This window comes from Ammospiza nelsoni, chromosome 2 (assembly GCF_027579445.1).
Source record: "Ammospiza nelsoni isolate bAmmNel1 chromosome 2, bAmmNel1.pri, whole genome shotgun sequence".
Lineage (NCBI taxonomy): Eukaryota > Metazoa > Chordata > Aves > Passeriformes > Passerellidae > Ammospiza > Ammospiza nelsoni.
The window spans coordinates 38378674-38403604 of record NC_080634.1 but is presented as its reverse complement, the minus strand read 5'-3'; the positions used below and the strand labels follow the sequence as shown (position 1 = coordinate 38403604).

Below are 24931 nucleotides of genomic sequence, written 5' to 3'. Positions count from 1 at the left end.
GTGGCACATCTGCTTTGTGGTGACTAACATCTCTACTGCACTAGGGATAAGTGAGGGTCTGCAGCACTTTCCCCACTTTTGACATGGTACCTACTTCCACCTCCTGAACTGGCTCACACCTGACATGATTTGGAAAAGAGACTCAAATTTGGAGACCTGGAGCCTCCTCTGCCCCATCCCTGCCTCTTCCTGCCCTGACTAATCAACACTGTTGATTTTAATAGATAGGCTTCCTTTGCTCATGTGCTGTATTTTTTATGAGAACTTCAGAGCAAATCACCTTTGACTCCTGTTACCTCAAGCTATACAATGCAGATGTGCTAATTCAGAGTTTTGCAACTCAAGGCATTTGCGTAAGTCTGCATTTATGAAAGTTAAAGCACCCCTATTCATATGGACATTATCCTAAATTTTGTGTGTTGTGATTGCCATAAGTCTTGTTTGTGCACTGATGTTCCAAAGACTTCTGTGGCACAAATTCAGAGCACTGGCATTTACTAAGATGATTGGCATCTCAACATAGGCAGAAATTTCTTTTAACTGTGTCAGACATAACATTTTGTTGATATTTTAGAAAATACATTTAGATAATATGGGGCCATTTCCTTTTTTTGCAAGAAAGATGAATGAATATTCACTGAATGGCTTCCTGCAAGTGTATTTGAAGCTAAAAAAATCTCATGTTTAAAGATGAGACAGACTCACGACAACTGAGTGGCTTTACAGATTAAAAACAGAAGCAGCAGATTCTGACACTCCATTTATTCTATTAAAACCAACACTAACTCAGTTAAGATTTTTCCTGAAGAGAAAATTTGGTCTCTTTAAAGGAAAAAAAAAATACAGCTATTGAATAACATAAATGAGCAGCCTACTCTGATTTTCTTAGTTAGCAGCATTCAGAAAATAGGCAATTTTAAACCCACTGGCACAGGTTAGTGTGATTCTTTAGGTTCCCAGTTTGGGAAACAGTGGGAAAAGAAAGAGGCTGTTTCAAAGGATAATTCAAACCAGGAGCCTAGATTAGGCTATTTGCTCTTCATATGTTTTACATACTTGCTGAGTTGAAAGCCTGGAGATGTACCTTTGGGTCACTGAGCTCAGACTGGGCTCCAAACAGCTCCATGTAATCCTCCTAAAACATGGCATTCCAAGTTTTCCCCCTTTCTTTAGGATAACCCAACAGCTTTCAGGTTAGGAACTGCTTTCTGATTTCCAAACTGAATTTTGACCTGGCCAGCATGTGCCCATCTGCTGCTCTGCCAGTAGTCATTTGGCTTCAGGTTACACATGTCCTTGTCTCTGGTGTTACCTCCTCCAGTGCAGTAACAGCCAGCAATGTTGTATCCTGCATTTTGTAATTGCCTGGATGCAAGGAGAGACTGGCAGAGCTGATAATAGACTCCTTTATCCCCTGTAAATGGAGACAAGCAAAGTGCACTTGCAAAACCTGCAATTTGGATTGAAGTCTGATTGCATCTGTGTCTCAAAAGAGCTAAGGAACACTCTCAGATAAGAAGCTTTTTAATTTCATATGTAAAACAAGGTGAAAGAGAAAGAGTGGAAGACAGACTGGGCTTTTTTTGTGGCCTGGTAACAAATGAGTGAAAAACAATTAAAAAACTAAATTAGTGATAAACAGGAAGACAGCAACAAAAAGTTTTCTGGGAGATGATAACATTACATTTCATCCCTGCCAGACTTCAGGTCTGATCAAAAAATTGTAATATTTTGGGCTGCCAGCATTTCAGAAAAAAGTGTTACAAACTGACAAGCACTTGACACACTTTAAAATGCACTGATTGTAATCCTCAGGCATCTTGGAGTAAGAGGGGAATAAATAAAAGGAAAAAAAAAAAGAAAAAAATTCAGCGTTTGTTTTCAGAACTCAGTGTGGAAAAGCAATACTAAATACTTGTCATATGCACAGGGTTCTTTGGTACACACATAGTTTAACTGGCATTTAACTTGGCAATCACAAGTCACACAAGGCAGTTGCAATAGGTTTGCACCCTGCAGACCTATTTCAAAACTAGGCAAGGACTTCAGCTGCATTATAGATAGCAATATTAAAAAGGATGGCTGCTAAGCATTTCTGATCACAAGCATCTTTATTTTTCACCCTTCCTTAAATAGGAGCATACCTGATCCAGCCCTGGAAACTTTCTCATGGCCTATAGGCAGCAATACATAGCAATAAACAGAGAATAGGGAAGTTTTGAGCGAGAGCTTACCTTGTTTTGTCTCACTTTAGCAATTGACAGAGAAATTACCTTTGACTGTCTGTAGTTCCCCAGCTCCTACAGGGCAGTAACAGCCTGAGGTGCATTGGAAATACCTTGTTACCTGCCAAGTACACAGAGTGCACCCACCTTGCTGCAAAGAGCATGTCTGTGTCCCTGACTTCTGCAGTGCTCAGCTGGCAGAGCAAGCACCAAATCAGTCTTCTGGGTGCCGTGACCACACCTTGCATGGCCACGATTGAGGCAGCACTCAAACTCCATGGCACAAAACTGAGTTGGCTTTGCAATGGACCCCTCAAGATCTGGGACATAAACCTCACCTCAAGGGCGCAGTGGATGGATGACCATTTTACCTGGAATAGGCAAAACCATGTACCTAAATAAGTGATTTTAGCAAACTGCTGACTTGCATCTCAGAATAAGAAAACCTGCCAGAAGACTGAGAGAAATTGTTGGATCATTAATTAATTAGTCCTATTATGGAGGGTAGTTCAGTTCCAGTACTGTTATGGTAGAGAAAGAGATCCTGCTGTTCCCCTCCTGCTTCTGCCTTCCATTGTGCCCACGGATGATCTAGACATGGGTTCAGTGATCTGATGCAATAGAAAAATACTTTTTTATTTTTACTTTTTTCTTTCCTGTGAGAGCATGCTAGTTTTTTTTTGTCTGATCACCTTGCTTGCCTGTGACTGCTCAGTCTCTGGCTTTGATGCCACAAAAGCACCTGCTGGGTCTGATGGAAGAGGAAGGAAGAGGCAGAGCAGGACAGTTTTTTGCATTGGCAGCCTGCAATTATACCAGCTAAAGCTGAACATCAAATTGCAAACACACACCAGGAAAGGGAAATGAGTTACCATTTTAATTGTTTGCCTATTTGAAAGTCAACTGGAAATCCTCAGAATAATGGATTTTCTTATTTTATTTCAACATGATACAGCTACATTGAAATCATAATTTCTGCTTTTTGTGGCCATTCAATTTCCCATCTGATCTACACATTGTAAAATCAACTTCCAGGACACAAAATTAATTTAACTTCTCTCTATTTTTTTTTCCACTTCCTAACAGTAGAAATAATAGTGTTTTGCTATGAGATATGTAGTTATTTAAATATTTTAGGTTTGCAAAATCTTTTAGTCTTTGAAGATTAAAAATGCTCATAGGTACCAAGCAATCAGACAGAAAAGCTGTTCATTTATGAGATGAGATGTTTCTGAAAAATGGTATTTCTTTCAGATAAGGCACCACTGAGAAGGTGACTTAAATTTTTTTCATCTTCTTCATCTTCTTTCTGTGAACCACAGGGCTGGAGGACTCTCCCAGAGCTCACCATCTATTCAATACCAGCTTATGTCTCCCAGTCCATGCATGATGTGCTATGGAATGCTGTTTGTGAACTCTCAGCAGTTAACTCACATCATTCTGCAATTGACTACTCCAAAATCTTCCAGCTGACACCTTCTTGATTCCCTGATGCCATAGTATCCTACACTTCTAAATACCTGAAGGAAAGAATTTTTTTAAGGTCAAGTTCCTTTATATTTAAACTTACCTATTACATTCCTGGCACTTTTGAAGATAATAGGATTTTCATGTTGATTTTCATTACAGTGACATTTCCTGTTACTCTACCCCAACTGGAACATTACCTAGATATTTCAATAGTGTCTTAACCAATATGGAATTAACACTGTTATTTTAACAGTCATTACAGCAAGCAAAGCAATAGTTTCCTGGAAGATTTCAATAATTTTCCTAAGTTTTTAAATAGGAGAAAAAAAACACTATTTAAATTATAACATGTTTTTTCCAGGAACAAAGCACTTATATTTGTGCACACAAACACATATACACACAGGCTATGCAGACAAGCATTCTGTGTATCATCTTTCAGAAAAAGTTGGCAGAAAAAATGCCCTAAGTGGACAAAAAGTCAGGTAAACTAACTGAAAGGTGATATTTATGTTTGACTTATAGAATCGGATTCCATTATGATTTTCAACTTTGCAGTATGCCGTGGGAAAAAAGCCAAACTCTGCTGACATCCTTCTACAACTTGGGTGCTTCCACAGCAATTGCAGTGAACAGTCTCTTTTCCCCTACATCCAACTATTCCAGCTCTGTGCTTCAGCAGGATGGTCTTCCAGGTGGACTAACACAACTTTTTGCCCACTAGAACCAGAGAAGAAAATAATTTTAAAAAACACCAAAAGAATATGAGGAAATATATGGTTGTTTCTAAAAAGAAAATATTAATAGAATTAATCAACACTCTTTTTGTTTGTTTTATTACTTATTCCTGCACCAAAATAAATAATGAATTCCCAGAAAAACCTTCAAAACCAACTTTCTGAAAAAAACATTTTCCAGACAGCTGCAAACTTCAGTTGTTAATTTAGATTCCCTAGAAAAAGTGCTTTACAACAAGCTGTACATGTACATCACACTCATTCTGTTCACAAAATCAGCTCACGTAGCTGCTAGAAACTGCTTGATTTGTTCAGCAGAGTGTCTTCCCTTAAAACACTGTTAGTTTATAGTTGCAACAGATGAATACATATTATCTACCCACCTCCCAGAAACAGCCAGAGACGATTTCCCTGCGAGGTAAACAGGATGTGCTCAATCACGCAAAGAAGTATAGAGTGCTAAACTGGCATAAGTACTCTGCAGTAAAACAAAATAGTCAATTTTTATAGTGAGATAGTGGTCATATATTATTAATACTCTGAAAAATAAGTCTTTGAGTACAGCTCTTCACTTTCTAAAGGCATATAAGTAGGACATTGCTCTTGCAAAGCCACCTGCAGAACAGCACCTACTGTCTCAATAAGGAGTTAATTTCAGAGCCTACACAGGACGATGCAAATGCCCATATTCTCACACCTTTCCAAAACAAGAAAAGGAATAAGCAGTCCTCAGTAAAGTTTAGGCTCTGAATTTTTTTAAATTACTCCCATTATACTGTGCTAATTGCTTCATCAGAGGTAGGGATGGTGACAAAACAATGAAAGTGCAGCAGAGTTTGTAAGGAGATATCATTTTTTCATTAGACAGATACCACTGAAATACATGGGCAGCTCTTGTGCACAAGAATCCTTTTTCTTTAATTTTGTTCACCCTAAAATCAGCTTTCGGTGAACCACTCCAGGAATATAATCTTTATGTTTTCCCCTGTAAAGTGGATGGCTGATTACCACCCAGGTCCTGGTTAGCTCCCAGATTGGGGAACTGACTTGACTGAATAACAACCACCCTGGGACTTCTGCTCCCAGGATTCTCTTCAGTCAGGTCACTTCCCACAGCACTTCACTCCACACACACACAGCACTTCTGCTTGTACAGACAGTCATAAGTCAAAGTGGCCAGGACTGAGTCTTGAAGTAAGATTTATTTATCATTATTCACCAAAATTCTGTTTACAAGCATTCAACATGTGGTTAGCCCATCGTCTCACATGTTGACACCAAAGGAAAATCTACCTTTTCCCCATGCAATTCCTACTGACTGCTGTGAGCAAGAAGGCCTGGATCCTTTCCTTTGCTAATTCAACTCTTTAACCCAGCAGAAAGCTATCCACCTTTTGGAGGGAAGATTTTCACAGTTTATTTTTGACACCCTGTGACAGTGACCTCAATTACCTTAAAAATAAGACCAGTGCATACCATAGCTATCAGGAGGTTAGTACACCAACCACTCCCCTTGGGAGGGGTTTATTTTATGATGGTTTATTGGGGACAATAAACCATCATACTGACTTGGTCACTCCTTATGTAACTCTCCTCGGGAGCTTTGTAAAACACTGACAAAACACAGTTTTAGGGAGTCTTATAAGTGGTAAATTTTGCCTTCAAGAAAGCAGCAGCAGCATGACAAACAAAGAACAAGTCTGCCACCAAACACAGATGTCCCATCTGATGTGTCTTACACACAGGGTGATACTAATTTAAGGCTGTATTTCACTGACACATCCAGATATGTCAGTGCTTTTGAGCAAGGAAGACTTTTTTTTCCCATGGAAGTAATTAGCTTAGGATTACTACTGGAGAGAAGGCACAGGGAGTGCCTTTACCTTACACAGGTGAAAAAAGTTACTGATGAAGAGTAGAACCGGAGTGAATTCAACGGGTCAGACTGAACCATCTCTGCCTGGTCACAATGACTGTGGTACAACCTCATTACATAAAATACACCTCTATTTTTTATTTTTTATCTGTTCTTACTTTAAGGCAATTACAGAGAAACCCATATGGTTTTGTGCAATGACAGCCTGCAGCGGCCACAATTTGAAACTGAAACTTGAGACTCAAAGCACTGCAGAATGAAGAGGCAGGATCATCCAGCCAGTGTCTTGGGGATGAGATAGAGATACCACAGACCTTTTCAGCTCCTGCACATAAAACCAGAAGAACAGTAACAGAGGCTTTTTTCCTAAGGTCATGGGGAATTTTTGGGCTGATCTCTGAAAATGTGGAGCCAGAAGAAAAAAAAAAGTCATCATTAAAGAAAGCAGACAGGATGATATAGCCACTGTTCCTGATCAAGCCTCTCTGTTTAGAGATGCTTGATCAGGAGCAGTAAGGTGCATGCACTTGTATGGCATGACCAGCAAAATGTCTAGCTTGTATGTCATGTCCAGCTATCCTTGCAAAAAAACCAACCTAGAACTATTTTTTTTAGTACCATAGCAATACTGAATAACAGATTCTTAGTGAACAGAAACAGCATTTGTTTGGAACGTAGAGGAACTTCTGCTTCTCCAATTAAGTCAGTGCTTTAGAATCCTCAAAACACTGTCTTAAACAAGAGCTTTTATCTCTTTGCTGGTATGAGTAAGAGCATCTATCAGCTGGTTGCTCTAAGAATCAGCAGCAAAATGTCAAATTAATCCTTCCCCAAAAGGCTGAGAAGATGGCATAAAAAGAATGTGATGGTGCTAAATAATGTATTACTTAAAACAGTTTAAATTTACTGATGCAATTCCTAATCTCCTGATTTAAATCAATACAAAAATAGATCAGGATGCTTACAGTTTTAACCTAGTTTAGCTCCTGAGTTATTTAAAGCTACACTTTTGAAATCTGTGATGAGCATCTACGTGCAGATTTATACTAGTTTTACAACATTTATTTTAAATTTATATCCATAGCCAAGCTAGTGCATCATTTTCATAGCCAAAATTTTCATACTATATGCATTTATTGCTCCCCAGAAAGGAGTTATTTTTCATGTAACTCTTTTTTAAATGAGGGTATATTTACTCATTAGCAAGTCTTTTAGCCTTTTTGATTGCACATATATCTTTGGGAATGTGAAAGCCGGCACATTTTGCTTTTGGAGAGACAGAGGAAAAAGAGCCACTTCCCTGCACACCCAGCCATGCACCCCGGGTCTCGCAGTTCGGTGGAGACATCTCTATTCCCAACAGCACCTGCCCCCTGCATACACTCTAAATTCTTTGACAAGCAAGATTTTGCAGGTCACCATAGCTTCTACTTCCAGGATGGGTTTTCTCTGCTTGTTGTCTACTGCTCATGTGTGCAAGGGTCTCACAGGTGGCACGGGGTGTTGGGGTTACCCCCCGAGCAGGGTTCGTGCCGCACGGTTTCCTGGCTGCGATGCGCGGCTGCTGTGGAAAATCTGAGTCACTCTGTGCTGCTAAACCCCTGGCGAACAGGAGGCCACGTCCTCCAGGGCAGCAAGACGTAGGCTTGCAGTAGCCACGGGAACAACCCTTTCTGGGGACTTGCCGAGGCTTGGGGCTGGGCAGGGGGGCTGAGCATGCCCTTTGAGGAGGTAGATAGGTGCTGGGGAATGGGATGCGCTTTGAGTGGGAGGATGCCCTTTGGGGAGGTACATGGGTTTTTGGGAAGGTGATGCCCTTTGGGGAGGTAGATGGGTTTTTGGGAAGGGGATGGCCTTTGCGCGGGAGGACGCTCTTTGGGGAGGTGTACGCGCTCTGCAGAAGAGGACGACCTTCGGGAAGGACACGCTGTGGGGAGGAGGCCCGGCCGGGGCGGGCCCAGGCCCGGGGGCGGGGAGGCGGCGGCGGCCGGGCGCATTTGAGCGGCGCGGCGGCGGCGGGCTTGGTGCTATGGCGGGCTGGGCGCTGCGGGGCTTGGCGCTGGCGCTGCTGGCGGCGCTGCCCGCGGCCGTGCTGGGCGACACGCCGGCAAACTGCTCCTTCGCCGACCTGCTGGGCGCCTGGGAGCTCCGCGTCTGGCGGGCCGGCGGCCGCCACGGCAACTGCTCGCAGGCGGGTGAGAGCGCGGCGGGCCCGGGCAGCTCCCGCCCCGCGGGGCCGAGGGCGGCCGGGCGGCGCTCCGGGAGCGGGCGGGGGAGCGGCCGCTCCGTGCACGGAGCCCCCGGAGCCGGCATGGGCGAAGGGAGGCGGCTTCCTGCGCTGCTGCAGTGCCGCTTTACTGCTTCTGTTTCTCTTCTGTTTGTTCCGATGAGGGCTTGGCTAGGCCTCTGCACGGGCCCCATGGCTCATGCCGGCTCGCTGCCCCTCTCTCACGGGTGCCTTCCTGCGAGGTTCTGCCTGCCCGGGCCCTGGCTGCTCCCAGCAGGAGAGGGTGGCACCGCTGGTGACACCTGGGCACCCCCTGGGGGGCTGTCAGGGAAGCCTGACAGCATCCAAAAAGATGGGAATATCACTTCCTTCGAGAGGATAATAGTAGTGTGGAGTTACTATTTAATGATCGATCATATGTCAGTGTCATTTTAAAAATAGTCGATGCTTTGCATTTTTCTATGTCATCTGCTTTTTGATCAGAGGAGACAAGTGGCAGTGCTAGCACTGGAGGTGAGGTGCGTGGTAGGGTTGGAGCACTGGTGTGAAGGAGTGTAGGATGGGTGATGCCTCATCCCAGATGTTGTAGGGGAAGAGTTGTCAGTGCAGACTCAGTGCCTAAATGACACAGCATCCAACACCTTTGTAGCCCTACAGCAAGTTGTGTTTCAATAAGCTGGTGTGTCCCAATCACAACTGTTTGGTGCTGCTGCTAATAAAATGTGCAGATACTGTGTAGCAGTGGAAAAAATGAGTATGTAGACCTACTGACGGATAAGTGGAGGTCCTGAAATGTCTCAATGCCCTTTTGCGCAAGACTGTATTCACGAGTGTACTATGGCATCTTCAGGAATAAATGTTACAACATACTTTATGCATTTTTTGTGCTATTTTTCTCTTCCCATACAATAATCATGCCCTAATGTTTCTTTCTTTCAGGGCCTGTGGAGAAGAAGGTGGTTGTCAATCTTCAGAAGCTAGATGTGGCTCAGGATAGTCTGGGCAACTATGGTTTCTTCACTTTGATTTACAATCAAGGCTTTGAAATTGTGATAAATGACTACAAATGGTTCGCGTTTTTTAAGGTGAGTTAACCTGGTGTGTTCTACACCACTGGCTGTTGCCAGAATGGCCTGTAGATAGGCTTCTCTTCAGTCCCTGCGTGCCACAGTTGGGGCACTTGATTATCTTTGGCTCTAAGATTTGCCTGGATTGCCAGATAAAGGATTTCTTTTCATTTTTGAACATAAGGAAACAGCAATCAGCAGTTGGGTAGGGAGCAGAGAGAGGGAAGAGGTATTCCACACTGGTCATTATCTGAAAAAAATACAGATGCTGCTACTTTCCCTTCTGGGCATGCTTAAAGAAATTGAAGGCCTTCATGAAACTAACTTTCCTGATAGCCTGGATTTTTTTTTTTAAATTTTTATTTTTCTTTCTTTTTCACTCTGTGGACCCAAGTCAAATAGCAAATACCATTGCTTTTATCTTTCCTTACAAATGTTGTCAAATGCACTTTAGAGCCATCTATCCTCTGGAGGATTTCTGGGATCTATAAATTTTATTTCAGAATACTACTCCAAGGAGCCTTTCTACTGCCTACAATTATTCCTTTAGAGTAATACTGTTCTCTTCAGTCCCTGTTAATGCCTTCAGGTCAAGCTGAAAACAGTGATGGTAGGCAGGGATTAGACAGGAGAAAACACTCTTGTTAGGAGTGCTGCTGTCCTGATGAGTGGCATGATGAATCTGAAGGGTGGTTTGGAGTAATCTCTGCAGGTTAGCTTTACCACCTGGAAGACAGATGCTTTGTGCAGCAGGGCTTCTCAGCTGGTGGGTGCAGCCCTGGGCAGGAACAATGAATATGGTTTTGGTTGTTTCAGGAGGCACGATCTTGTGAGTCAATAGTAAACATCCAAGCCTTGTCCAAGCATAAAATCTCTGAACTTTGGCTAGTACTAAGGAGGGTGAAGAAATCACTTTTGCTCTAAATTGTCTTTCTGGGAGCCACTGTAGATGGTTTATTTTACAGCAACTATTTTAAAGTCACTGTTTACAGGTGTTAATAAAAGCAAGTGATCCGCTCTTTCAGGAGAACTGGAATCCTTACTGAATAGAAATTATGTAGAAGGCTCCAGTTTAACTGCAACTTCCTTGCAGGTTCCACCTGTGCTGATTTGGGCTCATGTAAGGGAAAGGATTGTATAGACTTTTTAGCAAAACTACTGGGGAAGTTATTGACATGCTCATTGTTGTAGCTTAACCCCAGTAATGAGCAAAGCACCACTCAGCCATCAGTGCATTGGGGGAGTGAATTGGAAGGATAGAAGTGCAAAAACTCGTAGGCTGAGATCAAGGTCCTTTAATAGGTAAAGCAAAAGCTGTGTGTGTATGCAAGCAAAGCAAAATGAGGAATTCATTCACTACTTGCCACCAGGATAGCTTGCCACCATAATGAGCAGGTGTTCAGCAATTTCCAGGAAAGCAGGGCTTCATTGTGCACAACTGTTACATAAGAAGGCAGATGGCATGATTCTGAATGTTCCTCTTTTCTCCTTTCCCCAGCTCCTTCCCAATTTCTATGCTTGATACTTTTGGGCATGAAATGTCTCTTTGGTCGGTTGGGTCAGCTTTCCCAGCTGTGTTTCCTCCCAGTTTCATATGCACCCCCAGTCTATCTGCTGTCAGAGCTGTCTGACGAGCAGATGAGGCCTTGGTGCTGTGTTAGCACTGCTCAGCTAAACTAAAACATCCCTGCATTAAAATCACTGTTTTCTTCAAAATTCTGATATGTGGCATTATATGAGCCACTGTAAATAAAATGAACTGTCAAGACCTAGCACACTCTTATAACTGTAAATTTTTGAAATAAGAATTCAGTCTTTTAAACAAGACAGGGTCTTGTACTTGAGCAGAAGCAAGTATGAGAGAGAAACACCTGATTGAAACATCTGTATAAGATAGTGAAATTATATTGCCGTGATGTGCATTCCTCATAGGTTTGGCAGGTGATAAAGCAAAGCCTGCAGAGACAGTGACGGGTAATCTAACTGAGCAGAATTACTGTGAAACTTCTCAGGCAGGGACACCTCTGTGAGCTCACCTGCAGTGGGGGGACCTGCCTTAAAAGTTTTTGCTGCCTCCATGAGGACAGCAGAGCACTGTATACTGACTGTAGTGTTGTCCATGAACTTGGTTTTGAGGGGTCGTCTCTTGCAGGGAGAATTCAGCAGTCGTTGTTGGACTCATCTGAGGAGAATATACTTGAACTAGCAGACTTTGGGCTGATATTTTACACTGAAATACAGAGTTGCTTTACAAGCCATATGCTAGGCAGTAAAAGAGTTGCTGATTATCAAACAAATTCCTGAGTGTGAGGAATTTAATCATAGAAACAGTGTGGCCTGCTCTGGGATATAAATGAATCTGTTAGTTGCCAACTTGAAGACAGCTGAGAGTCACTGAATGCTGCTGCTCTCCATACCTTGTGAAATACATCCCCAGAGGATGAGCACTAAGTCAAGTGACTCATAGGCACTGATGTCATGTATTGCATTGATTTCATGTGTTGCATTGATTTGCAAAAGTACTCTTAAAACACAATACCAAAACTGTTCCTTGTTGCCTTTTGTTTAAGCTGAAAGGAGCTTCTGGTGGTCATCTGATTCATCTTGCTTCTCAAAACAAAGTCAAATATATACCTGAGCAGTAACATACACAATAGCTTGCATTTTGTGGTCATTAAATGTGTCTCAGCCCTTTGTAAGCTGATGGATTAATTCTTAGTTTTGAAGTTGGCTTCAGTATTAAGAAATAGCAAGCTTGTTTGGGTCATTGCTCAGTAATGGGGCAGCATCAACAAGACATATTTAAGTTAAAGACTTCTTTCCTTAAACACCATAGGGAGGATTAGAGCCCAGGTCAGTTACCATCTAATAATTTTGCTGCTGCAAAAAGACCAACAGATTACCAAGATGCAAGTCTGTTGCTGAGAATCATGAGGAAATACCACAGCACTTACTAAATGCATTTTTTGCTCCAGACAGCTACTTGCTGTTATTGGGCAGCAACATGCAATGTCTCTATCTGCAAAACTCCCAATTTCACAACTGTTAGGGAGGAAGTGGTTCCTTACAAACTGTTTGACCTTGTGACATATTTAACTGTGCATATCTGCTTACTTTTAATCCAGTAAATATTGCATTACATATAAAATAGAAATACAGCAAGTCTGAGATTGAGCAGAGGGAGGATTTACCGGGTACAATGAGCAGCAGTGTTTAAGCCAATACAGTACTTTGTGAGTTTCAGGCATAGAAGTGCCACTTCTGCTAATTGAACCTCCAGTGTATTTTTTCCTTGTGTTCAAGAATTAAGCTGTTAATTACTGACAGGAATGCTGTGGGCTTGTCTAAGTGGTGACTTTATCAGAGCTGCTGCACTGTGTAGATACAGACACAGCCTGTTTGGCTGTGCATGTGTCAATGAGTTTTTAATAGCTTTTTGTTCCTGTGGCTTACTAAACAGACACCCACTGAAACAGGGTCTCATTGCCTTTACAAGATATTTGTTCTTTCACTTGAGGCATGTGGGGAAAGGACTTTATACATCAGAGGTATGGACTGGGTGAGCTTATCATTCCTATGTTTTCCCTCAGTTTACTTCAGTGTCTGAAATAAAGATGCTTTAACAGTGTTTTTCTCTAACAATTGTTGTATATACATTTAAAGTTTGCCAAATTGCAGCATCCTACTGCATTCTTGCATTCTGCTTCTAGCACAAACTAAGTTGTTTAATGTGTGCTTCTGAAACATCCCTGTACTGAACTTGGATATGAAGTTACCGTACTTGCTTTTGTCAGAAGTTTGATCATGTGCTTCTGCTGAATGATACAAGGATTTTTTAGGGTTATGCAATATATAAAGCTTTAGTGATTTTTATTTTTTTTTACCCCCAAGGGATGGCAAAAGAAATAGGAACAGTATAACATAAAAAGCTAGAGTGAAGCTGAAGGGAAAGTGGAGGCCAACTTGTTTCAATTACTTGATGTCTTTGAGGTATTTATTTATTGCTAAGGCTACCACTTTGGACATGAGACAGTCTCATAAGTTTCTGACTGTTTGTCCCTTAAATGAAGTGGTTCTACTTCAGACTCCTGAGATGCTCTTAAGCAAATGCCAGAAGTCTGACTTTCTTTTTCATATTGAAGCATAACAACTATTTCAGAAAAAAAAAATATATAGAGATTTTAGAATATTTCACCACTCAAGTTACTATTTTTTTCCAGACTTGGTGACATCTTTGTCATATCTTTTTCTCTCTTCCCCAGTGCTCCCAAATTTGGTTAAAATCAAGGACTGCTGTTCTGAAACAAATAGGAAACAAACTAGAACAGTGACAGCAGTTAAGTTTTCAGGATATGGAAAAAAACCCCAACCTTTTTATTTTATGTTGCTGAAGTAGAAGTGCCAGAGTTGCTAATGCAACTCAATCATCCTACAAGTCAATTGAAAGTCAGCTTTTAACCTAATTTAGGCTTGCTCAACTGGCAGTGAGCAACTGCTGCTTTCCTAAAGTGTAAATCTGAAAGCACAAAAGTCAGAATTGCAGAATGTTTCCTAAAGTAAAGAAAATCCACCTGGAGTTGATATTTGCTTGCATTTTATATTGTGTAGCAAGATGCAATAGTAACATTCTGGTAACATTGTCTACTGTATTTTTGTGTAGTAGAGCAGCTGCAAGTCTGCAGCTCTGTTCTCATTCAATGTGTGCTTCCCATAGTAAAATGCATAGGCACACTTGTAAACTTGAGTGTGGCACTGCTGAATTCTCATTAAAATGCTGTGACTAATAAGGTCTTCATCCTTTCTTGCTTTCCTCTTAGGGAGATTAAAGATTTTAAAAAAGCTTTAAACAATTATCATTTTTACTAGGACTAGAATTGAACATACAATTAGATTGTCATGATGACTGACACAGGAAAGGGGTTATTAAAAGGATACTTCACTGGACAGCTTACCTGCGTTCAGTTACCTAACAGCAAGCTTTGAAGTTTAGCTACATGAAGGTTAATGTTGGCGTGGCTTGGCTAAATTTTGGCATTAGGCAAAACCACATGACTTGTCAGGATTGAGAAAAATATGCATTTGAAATAGAATTCAATTTTTCAAAGCTCAGAATTGGAACTATGAATATAGTTTGGGTGCCTTTCTAAAGGAGTTCTCCTAGATTGGTCAGGTCACTGGATGGAGTTAATGCTGCAGAGGTCACCAGCTGATGAAATTATCATGTGACAGCTGCAGTTATCTTAACTCAAAACTGAAAACCATCTTTAAAGTCTGCCGAGAAATGTGTGAGAGCAGTTGTCCAGCAGTTGCTGGTGATCCCAGCTGTATGGCTGTTAACCTTCATGAATTATGTTGTTCTGGGGTGGGCTCTGTGGATATTTTGGGTGCTGTGCTGGCAGCTTCTGCTGAGTCTGACATTGTAGTTGATATCCAGCTGAGTCAGGTGTTGCTTGTGCAATGGTGCCATATCCCTGTCATATGACTTGCTGTTAGCTTGGCAGGTGTACTCATAGTCAGTCCTCTAAAACTGGTACAGTCAAATTTCCTAGATTCCATCTGTCAGTCCTCCACAAGTAGAAATAAGAAATGTTGCATTTCTTAGCGAGGTTGTTTTAACAATGATTTTATGGTGTACCTTCTGGTAATCAGTGGCCATCAATGTTATGGCACTGATGAGGTTTTTTTAAGGCTTGTCTGCCCCTTGTCTATATCAGCGGTTCTCGATTAAAAGTCGGGGGGAGGGGGGGAAGCAATTATGACCTTATGTAGGTATATTTTAATTTCCTAGATACATGGTTATTTGGAGTTGAAATTGCCTCTATCCAAGTGTAATTCATGTGTTAAGGTCTCAAAGTATCCATGTCCACTTTTCAAAGTAATTTCAGTAGTAGCTTAGTCTGGCACTCTACAAAAAGGTAGCTACAGAGGACTAGAATTGCTTAACTTTAGGCTTCTACACAGACTGTCTGAAATTGGTTTTTATGTCTTGTTTATATTGAAGCATTGCTACTGGCTGTCTTTTCACCTCCTTTCTAAATTTTGTTGATACATGTGAACTGAAAGAAGAGTGTAAGAAATTCACTACATTCACTTTTCTGAAAGATAAGTTGCACAAATGGTGTGAATGCTATCTTGGTTCTCTCTCTGTGTCTTTAAAAAAGCAATGAATTTTGTCTCTGGAAAGGGAGAGGGATTTCTAGGAGAAAAACAATTTTTTTGTTGTTGTTTTTGTTGTTTTAATTTGTTAGTTCGCAGATAACTCATTGCCTTTTTTTCCATGAAGATAAGCCCCAAATCTGTGTTACTTGTTTTAATTCAGAATAACATTTTGCAAGGCAGGATTGTGGCAGGAAGCAGGCCTGTTCCTCTGATAATCTTCAGGTTTTCAGATTTAAGGCCTGTGTTTGTTGAGAATAGCTGTACTGTTTTAATCTGTGACAGCTTTTAGATAGGAAAAAACAGGTATTAATTTCTATGGTCATGTAGAGCCAGAAAAGTGATCTTACAGTAACTTAGATGTAAAGTCACTACCGGTTGCTTTTGGAAGTGTCTGGATTTCTAGTTCTGCTGTTGTGAAGAGTGTGTGTCTCAAAAGTCATCTCTGGACCTTGCCCTTGGTATTTGGCCAAGTGTGGTTATTTCCCACATTGCACAATCTTGCACAGTAAGATAGGAAGAATAGAACAAGCTCTGCCTTCTAGTGCCCCCACCCTGCTCCAGCCAGCAAACACACTTGCTGGGTGTAGGTATGTTGCCTCTGCATCCTCCTGACTGGGGACAAAGCACATTCCCATTGTTCCAAAAGCATCAGAGAATTAACCTTCATTCTGATGATCGATAAACTTAATTATTTTACTGTAAGTTCTCCTTCAGATTTCTCAAAAAACCTCAACATAGACACAAACCTCCCAGTCTCTTTAATTAATCTTTTCCATCTTGGGGCATTTCCATCACTGTAAGCCACCACCTTCTTCAGTAAAGAAGCTGAGCAAGCATTTTATTGAAACACAGTTACAGAATCCCTCATTGTACATGTGCAGCTCAAACAGGATGAGATTTAATGAAGTTTTCTTGGAAACTTGAATTCTGTATAAGTGATTTTTATTTTTTTTTTTTTGTGAATAGAAAAGTTAAAGGCTTTGTTGCATGGGGTTTTCAGGTGCCTTTGTAGTGTAACACAAAACACTAACCTTAAGAGGTGAGTAATGAGCAAAGAGCCCCACACACACCCACAGTGAGACATTTTGTTGTCAGAGAATTACTAATCCTGAAAATTTATGTACCTGGGCAAAGCTGGTAACTGTTGCATGAAGACACATTTTGCTGAGGATATTACATTGTTGCTCTTCAGTGGTAAAATGAAGACTTGTGTGGTTGAATAAGGAAATATCAGGACTTGGGACTCAAGGCTTTAGTGGCAGTCTCTGCTGCAATCTTTAAATGAGCTGTTCTCAAAGGATCATCATTTCTCACTGTCTCATTTTGATAGTTCCTGTGAAATTGTTCTTGATGCTTTGCCATCACAGCTCAAACATAAAAAACTGACTGGAAGTTTCGTCTTTGGTTTTGACTTGTGAAACAATAACAGTGCATAAATAGTACATGAATTTTAAAACAGAAAGAGTGCATGTCTTCCTGTGATGTTACTGGATGACAAGCTTGCCATTCTCCCTCTGAGTCTTAGTTTCTCAAACTTCTGTGGCAATCCAAAGGTAGCTTGACTGGTCACATATTTGGCATAAGACATCTCAAGGCCTTGAGGAGAAGGTTGAGTACTAAGAGGTCTTTTAAATCTTGCTGAGAAAGTAGCTGTTGGACCAAAATAATTAGCACAGGTTAGTTGATACTGATACAAATGCATACTCTTTTGCTAAAAGTGCAAGTCACAACCCAATTGTCTTTTGCAGCTATTTGGTAAATAGCAGTTTCTTTTATCTTCTTAACCTCTGGAGTGTGTTTGGCCACTTCCTGTGAAACACAGGCAGGAAGAAGCAGCTGTGAGTGGGTGGGGAACTACGACTATGCTAACAAATGCATCTGCTCAACATAAGTATAACTTCTTCACATTACAGTACAAAAAGGAAGGCCTGAATGTAACCAGCTATTGCAATGAGACCCTGCCAGGATGGGTGCATGATGTACTTGGCCACAACTGGGCTTGTTTCATAGGACACAAGATTTCTTCATCTCCATCTGATGTTCACATCAACGAGCTACCTCTCCAGAAGCCTGGGGGAAGGTAAGCAACAGATAAGTTACCTTTTACTGGAATAAAATGTTTCATAACAGTGCGTGAGGTTTAGCTAAAATTGTAAGAAACAATTCCAGTAATGAGGACAAAGTTAATGCCAACAGTGATAATGTTGGAAATAAACCTGAATGCAGAAAAACAGAGGACTTGCCTGCTGCATCACAGTCTCTTCAGTCTGTGATGAAGCCCTGTTGTAAATCTGGCATGTCTAAGATGGTTATATTCAGTCTGTCTCAAGTTTCAGAAACCTTGCCTTGATCCAGTAATTCCATGTTTCTTTATCAGTACCTACTGGAAGACACTTCCAGATTTACATACTGAGTTTAGAGAACACCTTTAGTTTCAATCTCAGTCCTTTTCTTACTGTTTTACTTGGTTGGTTCCTTTGTTTGCAGACTCTCCCACAGGCATTATGTGCACAACTTCGACTTTGTAAATGCTATCAATGCTCACCAGAAATCATGGAGAGCAACAAGATACGAGGAGTATGAGAATTTTGCCCTGGAAGAACTAACTAAAAGAGCTGGGGGTCTCTATTCCAGAGCTTCAAGGTAATAAGACACTGTTCTGCAACAAACCCCACTGCTGCCAAGAGTCTGCTTGTATTTGTCCTGGCTCTTAGCTGTGCTTAGTTCAGATGTTTAATTGAGTTTCAAGGCCTTCCAGTTCATGTTCATGGTATGCAAACATATTTTTCATTTGAATGATTATTCTGAGCCACTGCTGTCTCAAGCAGTTGGGACAATTAGAGTCACCTACCCTTTAGTCTTGCTCAGTAACTCATTGCTGAACTCATATATTCAGGGAAGCAGTTATCATCTCAGTTGCAGTCTCAGTTATCATTTCACTGTCCTGTCTGCTTGTCAGCTGCTTGCCACAATCAGCAGTTTCTGCTTGTGCTTCATCTTGGTTCTGCTAGTTCATAATTGCAGTTGAAAAGCTGTGAACTGCTCTCTGCTCCTAAACATGAATATCAAAGATTTCTGAGGGAATTCCCTGGTTACTTTGATAATTTGCCACGCCTGCAACAAGAGTCCTCTAGCAGCAGTAGAGTGTCTCAGTGAAGAAGCATGAAAGTAACTCTGAGAATGCCTTCAGGATCTTGCAAATCACTTAGCTGAGAGTGGTAATGGGGATGGGTACATCATGCGCTACAAAATTTGAGAACTAGAGTTTAAAGATTCCCTTCTTTATAGCTGTCTTAGCATCTTCATAGTTTTCCTTTTTCAGCTCTTGGTATTTCTGTGAGTAGGAATGGTACTTTTCCAAACTGTGGCAATTATATGTTTGTTGAAGAAGGTCCTACTGTAGAATAAAAATGCTGATTTGCATGGGAATGTCATGCAGATGTATAGATAAAGTCACCTTGCAGATGATCTTAAATACAGTAACCTATTTGGAAGCTCTCTTCCACCCATGCAGTACCATGACAGTATTTTGTTGACCCTCTTGGGCATTTGAAACAGACCCCAGAGTCTGGTGTTTGTGAATGGCACTGAGGACAAGTACCAGGTTATGTGAAAGTTGAATGCAGGAAGCTCTTGTTTTGCTGATAGGAGCATCACTTGACTGCAGGTGGTAGATGAGGACAGGTAATATTCAATACTTCTTCAAAAGTCACAGTAAAAACTTTCCTCAGAGAAGTCTCCAGGGCCAGGTCGGTTAGTGAATTGTCAGTGTAAGCCATGCCTGTGCCTGAAGTGAAACTGTAGTTGCTGTCAGTGCATGCTGCCAAGGCAAAATGGTTTCTGCAGTCAGATATTCTACGTACTTTGTAATTGCAGTAAAATAACTGTTGTAGAACTGTGTTGCTATAATCTCTGAGAGTTACCTCAGCATGTCAGATCGGTGCAAAAGTACTTGACCTCAGCAGCTCATGGATGTTAAGGAAACTCGTCCATTGGACCACCCAGGAGCCACTCTGGCCGTCACGCTCACACCACCTGAGCTGGGACTGAGACCCATTTGCAGCCACACCCCACACTCAAACCAGCATTCCTTACCTGCTTGATGCCAGGGTTCCAGTAGCAGAGTCTCAGATGTCCAGATCTTTAAAATAATTTGATCTTGGTGCAGTAACTAAATAGTAAAACAGCAGTTTGTACCAGGTCCCTCTGAGGAGGGACCCCAAGCAAAGAAGCCCCTGGGCTTTTATACCCCCAGCCTGAAGTGTGAAGAGTCTGGGGTCCTTTCTGAGTGTCCTGTTACCTGGCTGGGCCACAGGTCCCTGCTCCCTTTTGGGTGGATTTTGCCACCCAGAGCTCTTTGAAGCTCACACTGCAGCTTGCCAACTAAACTACCTGTGCTGAATGTATTCCTCAACAGTGTATAGTTAATAATATAGTTCCCTCAGGGAGCAATTTGAGTAGGTCTTGAATCCTGCTCAAGTTTATCTCTTCATACTGACACCCACTCAGTTTAGATGGAGACTATTATAAATTGCATAGTGTGAAGCAAGTCCAACTAGTAGAAGCCAAAGATGAAAACTGAATGTTACGTAATTGTTTCCTTGCCTACAGTGTGATATGTTTTTCAAAAATATTTTCTCCTCTTTAGACCAAAGCCTGCACCTCTAACACCTGAGCTACTCAAGAAAATTTCAAGCTTGCCAGAATCCTGGGACTGGAGAAATGTTAATGGTGTCAATTATGTCAGCCCTGTTCGGAATCAAGGTAAAAATTAATAAATAAAACCTCTGAATTCAACGTTCTAGAGTTCCTTTGAGGTAGTTTGTAATTTGCTGCTAACCAGAAGGTTTTGCCTAGTGTCTTGCAGCTGACAGGTTGCACCTTTACTGTGAATAACCTGTGGAAACTGGGCAGAGTCCTGGCTAACAATGCTGCACCAAAATAGGTGGTGGCACTGGCTTGTCCAGATAGCGCTGACTTGCTGGAGAGAAAGTCTATTACCACACTAACCTGCATAAACACAGCTGTCAGGTTTTGTCCAAACAATCTTAGCCAGGGTTTTCTGCACACTGACTGATGTACATTTAATTTTTTCCCTGATTTCATTTGATGGCAAATTATCATGCAGCTTTAATGAATAAACCCAGGAAATTTGTTTATACTCCCTCCAAATCTTATCACCCTGATAAATTCAGATATTACTTAACTGGGTAGTTGCAAGAGGACATATTAGTGACTATGAAAATTGCAGACAATGATAAATAAAAAATACTGGTAAGAACTTAGAAGGATACCATGCTGATATGTGTTGATTCTGTAGGGAGTGTTTATAACACTGTGGTGTGAGATGCCTAAATTATATGTTTATATAAGGAGGCCAGGAGGAAGCTCCATTAATGTGTCCCTTCCCTGTGCCACCATAAACTTGCATCTACTAGTCGCTATCTGGTGGCAGCTTTTGGAGGAAAGAGGCATAACATTAGCATGGTGGGAAAGGGATGACTTAAATCACCAATCCCTCATTTATGACTTAGTTATTCTGACAAATTCTGCCAGCTGTAGTCCTCGTAGCAGAAGCAGCATAGGAAGGCTTATGGAATTTCTAGCTATGTGGAAGCACTGGAAGAAGGCAACAGGAAATTATATCATCTTCTGTAGGTGTGAGTCCTGTACTTTCTCTTGGTGTGAACTATGAATGTCCCAAGGGCTCTTTAATCTTCCAAACAATTGAACATTCACTTCCAGACTTACCTTTCTCTGTGGTGTTGCTTCAAAGTTTCTCTAAATGAGAACTAGTCTGCTGTTTCCAATAAAAGAGCTTCCTACACTTTTTATGTAATCTGAGGGTCCATGCTGAGTGTGTTAAATGTCTGTGGAACATGCATTCTGCTCCATCAAATTAGAATTTTAGCTTTAAGGCTTTAAAAAAAACCAAACAAAACCTACAAAAGAGGTCGTTCTGTGGACTTTATAAATACCACTATGGTAACGTGAAAAGAAATTTAGCAGCCAGTCCAGCAGAGTTCAAACTGAAATGGTTGAGTGAATTGTATTTTTCATGTTTTGCACACATAATGCAGTGTTCTACAGTGTGGCCCATCTCAGATGCTGCGACTGTACAGTGCGTGGGAGGCATCTTTCACTGCTTCACTTTGCCCTGCTGGGAAAAGAGTGTTCCTGTTCAGGCTGATTTTGTCCCTTCTCTTCAGAGGTGCATCTAGCTGAGTGAAGGTGCAATTTCACGAAGTCTTGCTGTTGTAATAGCTCTGCTTTTATACACCTACACAGTTCAAGAGAAAGTATTTTGTTTTGTTCCTCAAGGCTCCCACATTTTCATAGCTCTGCAATATTTGACTTTCCCACCGTCAGGAAACAAAAGGAAATCAGGCACCTTGATGACAATCAGTAGATAAAATAGGATCTCATCCAAGTAATTGTTCTTCCTGTGAGGTTTGTCATTCCATTTCCAAAGGCTTTAATGAGTGAAAGGAAGGTCCTAGAGAGTGCAGAGGCCTAAAGCTAGAAGCAATACTAAATTTTGATGCAAAGGTAAGGAGACTTAACTGTCTGCCAGGAAGCAGAAGGGAAATTAAGGTGCTTCTGAAAAGCCAGTGTACAATTACATGCCCTTGGGAAGCAAGGGAAGAGGGGATGAATCCATTATATTAAACATGCTATTTATACCACTATTTTCTTAAAAGTCAGTTATTTTAGATGTAGCTGTAGAGGTGGAATATTTTTTCAACTGGAAATTACGGGACAAAATCCATTGGTAGGTTGAAATAAGAACAATATTGTCAGCATTCATTTCAAATAGCTCATTGCCCCACAGCATATGTGCTCCATAAAGGGTAGATAGGGCCTTCTCAGCCCTGCTAATGTGGTCCCTGAAGGTTCATTCTGAAGGAGTAGGGTAATTGGATAGCTCTTAAGTGCTACAGCTGAAAAACACTGGAGCAGTACTTTGCCTCTTATTCTTGAAAATAAGCTCAGTGTTCCCTGAGAAGTTGTTAGAAGTGGGTTTTGAATTGCATGCATGAAAGCTAAATGAAGATTTAAGTTTTTGCTCTATTGATGTTCAAGTTCTAATCACTGTCTAGTAGGTTTTAACTCTTTTCAGTGGACTTTAGGAATAGATGTACCTGATGGCAGATGACTAGGCTTGTTTATGTTACTGACTGCTCCTTTTTCTCCCCTTCTCAGGCTCATGTGGCAGTTGTTACGCATTTTCCTCCATGGGCATGCTGGAGGCAAGGATACGTATCCTCACAAACAACACTCAGAAACCAGTCTTCAGCCCCCAGCAGGTTGTGTCTTGCAGCCAGTATTCTCAGGGTAAGGATGATGGTGTATATGGACACCTTTCAAGTAATGACAATGCTGCAGAAGGAGCAGGAAGTTTGAAAACTTCCATCCCTTCCCCATCAAGTTACTTTTTTCATAAAACTTTTTCATACATCTCCCTGTGAGATGAGAAGTATCTAAGGAGTAAGGTTCAAAATGGAGCTGTTTACAATGCTTACGTAGAAGGAATGGAACTAAATATTCTTCCAGTGGTATATTCAGAGGGAGGGGAAATGAGCAAAAGCAATGACTAATGCTTTCCAGAGGACTGTATCGTTGTTGGGATAGGTCCTTGTACTGCATGTAACTAGCTGTTATTTCTGACAGGGATTGTCAGGATGAGAAAAGGTCCAAGTATTAGTGTTCCAAATATAACTCCCAGAGATGTGAATTTTGCCCTGAGTGTTTCAGAAAGCTGACTGTAGCTAACTGGAGTACTAGGATGATCTGGGTCACTGACGTATGTTCAATACCGTATCTGAAAGATTTAAGCGGGAGAATCTCCCGCCACAAATAAGAGAATTTCAAAGGGAAGAAGCACTTTTTTGGTTTATTTTGTTGTTTGTTTTTTTAATAAGGTTGTGATGGTGGCTTCCCATATCTCATTGGTGGAAAGTATGTCCAAGACTTTGGTGTGGTGGAAGAGGACTGCTTCCCTTACACAGGCCAAGACTCTCCATGCCTTTTCAAGCGCAGCTGTTACCACTACTACACATCTGAGTACCACTATGTTGGTGGTTTCTATGGAGGCTGCAATGAAGCCCTGATGAAACTTGAGCTTGTTATGCATGGCCCAATGGCTGTTGCCTTTGAGGTTTATAATGATTTCATGCTTTACAAAGAGGGGATCTACCATCACACTGGGCTGCAGGATGATTTAAATCCTTTTGAATTGACCAATCATGCTGTTTTACTGGTGGGCTATGGTAAAGACCCAAAAAGTGGTGAGAAATTCTGGATTGTGAAGAACAGCTGGGGCACCTCATGGGGAGAAGATGGCTACTTCAGAATCCGCCGTGGCACTGATGAATGTGCTATTGAAAGCATTGCAGTGGCTGCAACTCCTATTCCAAAGTTATAATGTAAATGTCTTCATCCAGTGCCTTGTTCTGAGCCATGAGAACGCACTGATGGTTGAAGATCCTGATTAAAATCTGTTCCCTGGCTTGAAAAGGTAGCTTTAAGGAATTTTTCAACAACAGAGCAGTTTCCATATATGAGAAGATGAAGACTATTAAATCTGCTCTGTGCACTGGAGGCTTCCTCTCAAGTCTGACAGTAAATCACCCAGAAGGGCTGTTTTGGCCATGGTGGTGATTAGTTACTCATCATTGGATGTATCTTCAATTACCAGTTGCATTTTTTTCCATGTGCAATCTTGACCTTCAGATCTGAGGGAAGTGTCTGCTATGATAGTCTGTAACTGCTTTGAAGGGACACTGTAGTGCCTTATTTCTCAGAAATCAGGAAGTCAGTGCAATTTGGAACATAAATGTGTAGGAAATGAGCAATTATGCTGATGAGAATAAAATTCTAAAGCTCTAAGTGTCCTGTGAAAACTGCATGTCAAATCCTTATGACAATAAAAATCAATTCTATGTTTCCGGCTGTTACTAAATATTCTAGTTCTGGATTTTATTGCTGTGCTTCACAATTAATCATTTCAGAGTTCAATAAAGAACACCCCACTCCTATAGGAATTTGTATTTGTGGAAGAAATTAGTTCTTTTGGTGACCTGTCTATGAGGTTTGAGCTTCCTGTCAAGAACTTTTCACTTCAGCAGAAGCTGGTGTGAAAGAAGGATGAGAGGGCAGAGGAGCTAGTT

General features: G+C 41.3%; 1 protein-coding gene across 1 annotated transcript; it reads left to right on the top strand.

Annotated features, from left to right (window-relative positions):
• Positions 1-8319: 8319 nt before the first annotated feature.
• CTSC (cathepsin C) lies at positions 8320-24723 on the top strand. Its single transcript, XM_059466252.1, has 7 exons — positions 8320-8503; positions 9475-9620; positions 17675-17841; positions 18249-18404; positions 20410-20525; positions 22965-23096; positions 23684-24723. Exons 1-7 carry the CDS (start codon positions 8338-8340, stop codon positions 24184-24186), a joined length of 1386 nt encoding a protein of 461 aa, XP_059322235.1. The 5' UTR covers positions 8320-8337; the 3' UTR covers positions 24187-24723.
• The last annotated feature ends 208 nt before the right edge of the window (positions 24724-24931 follow it).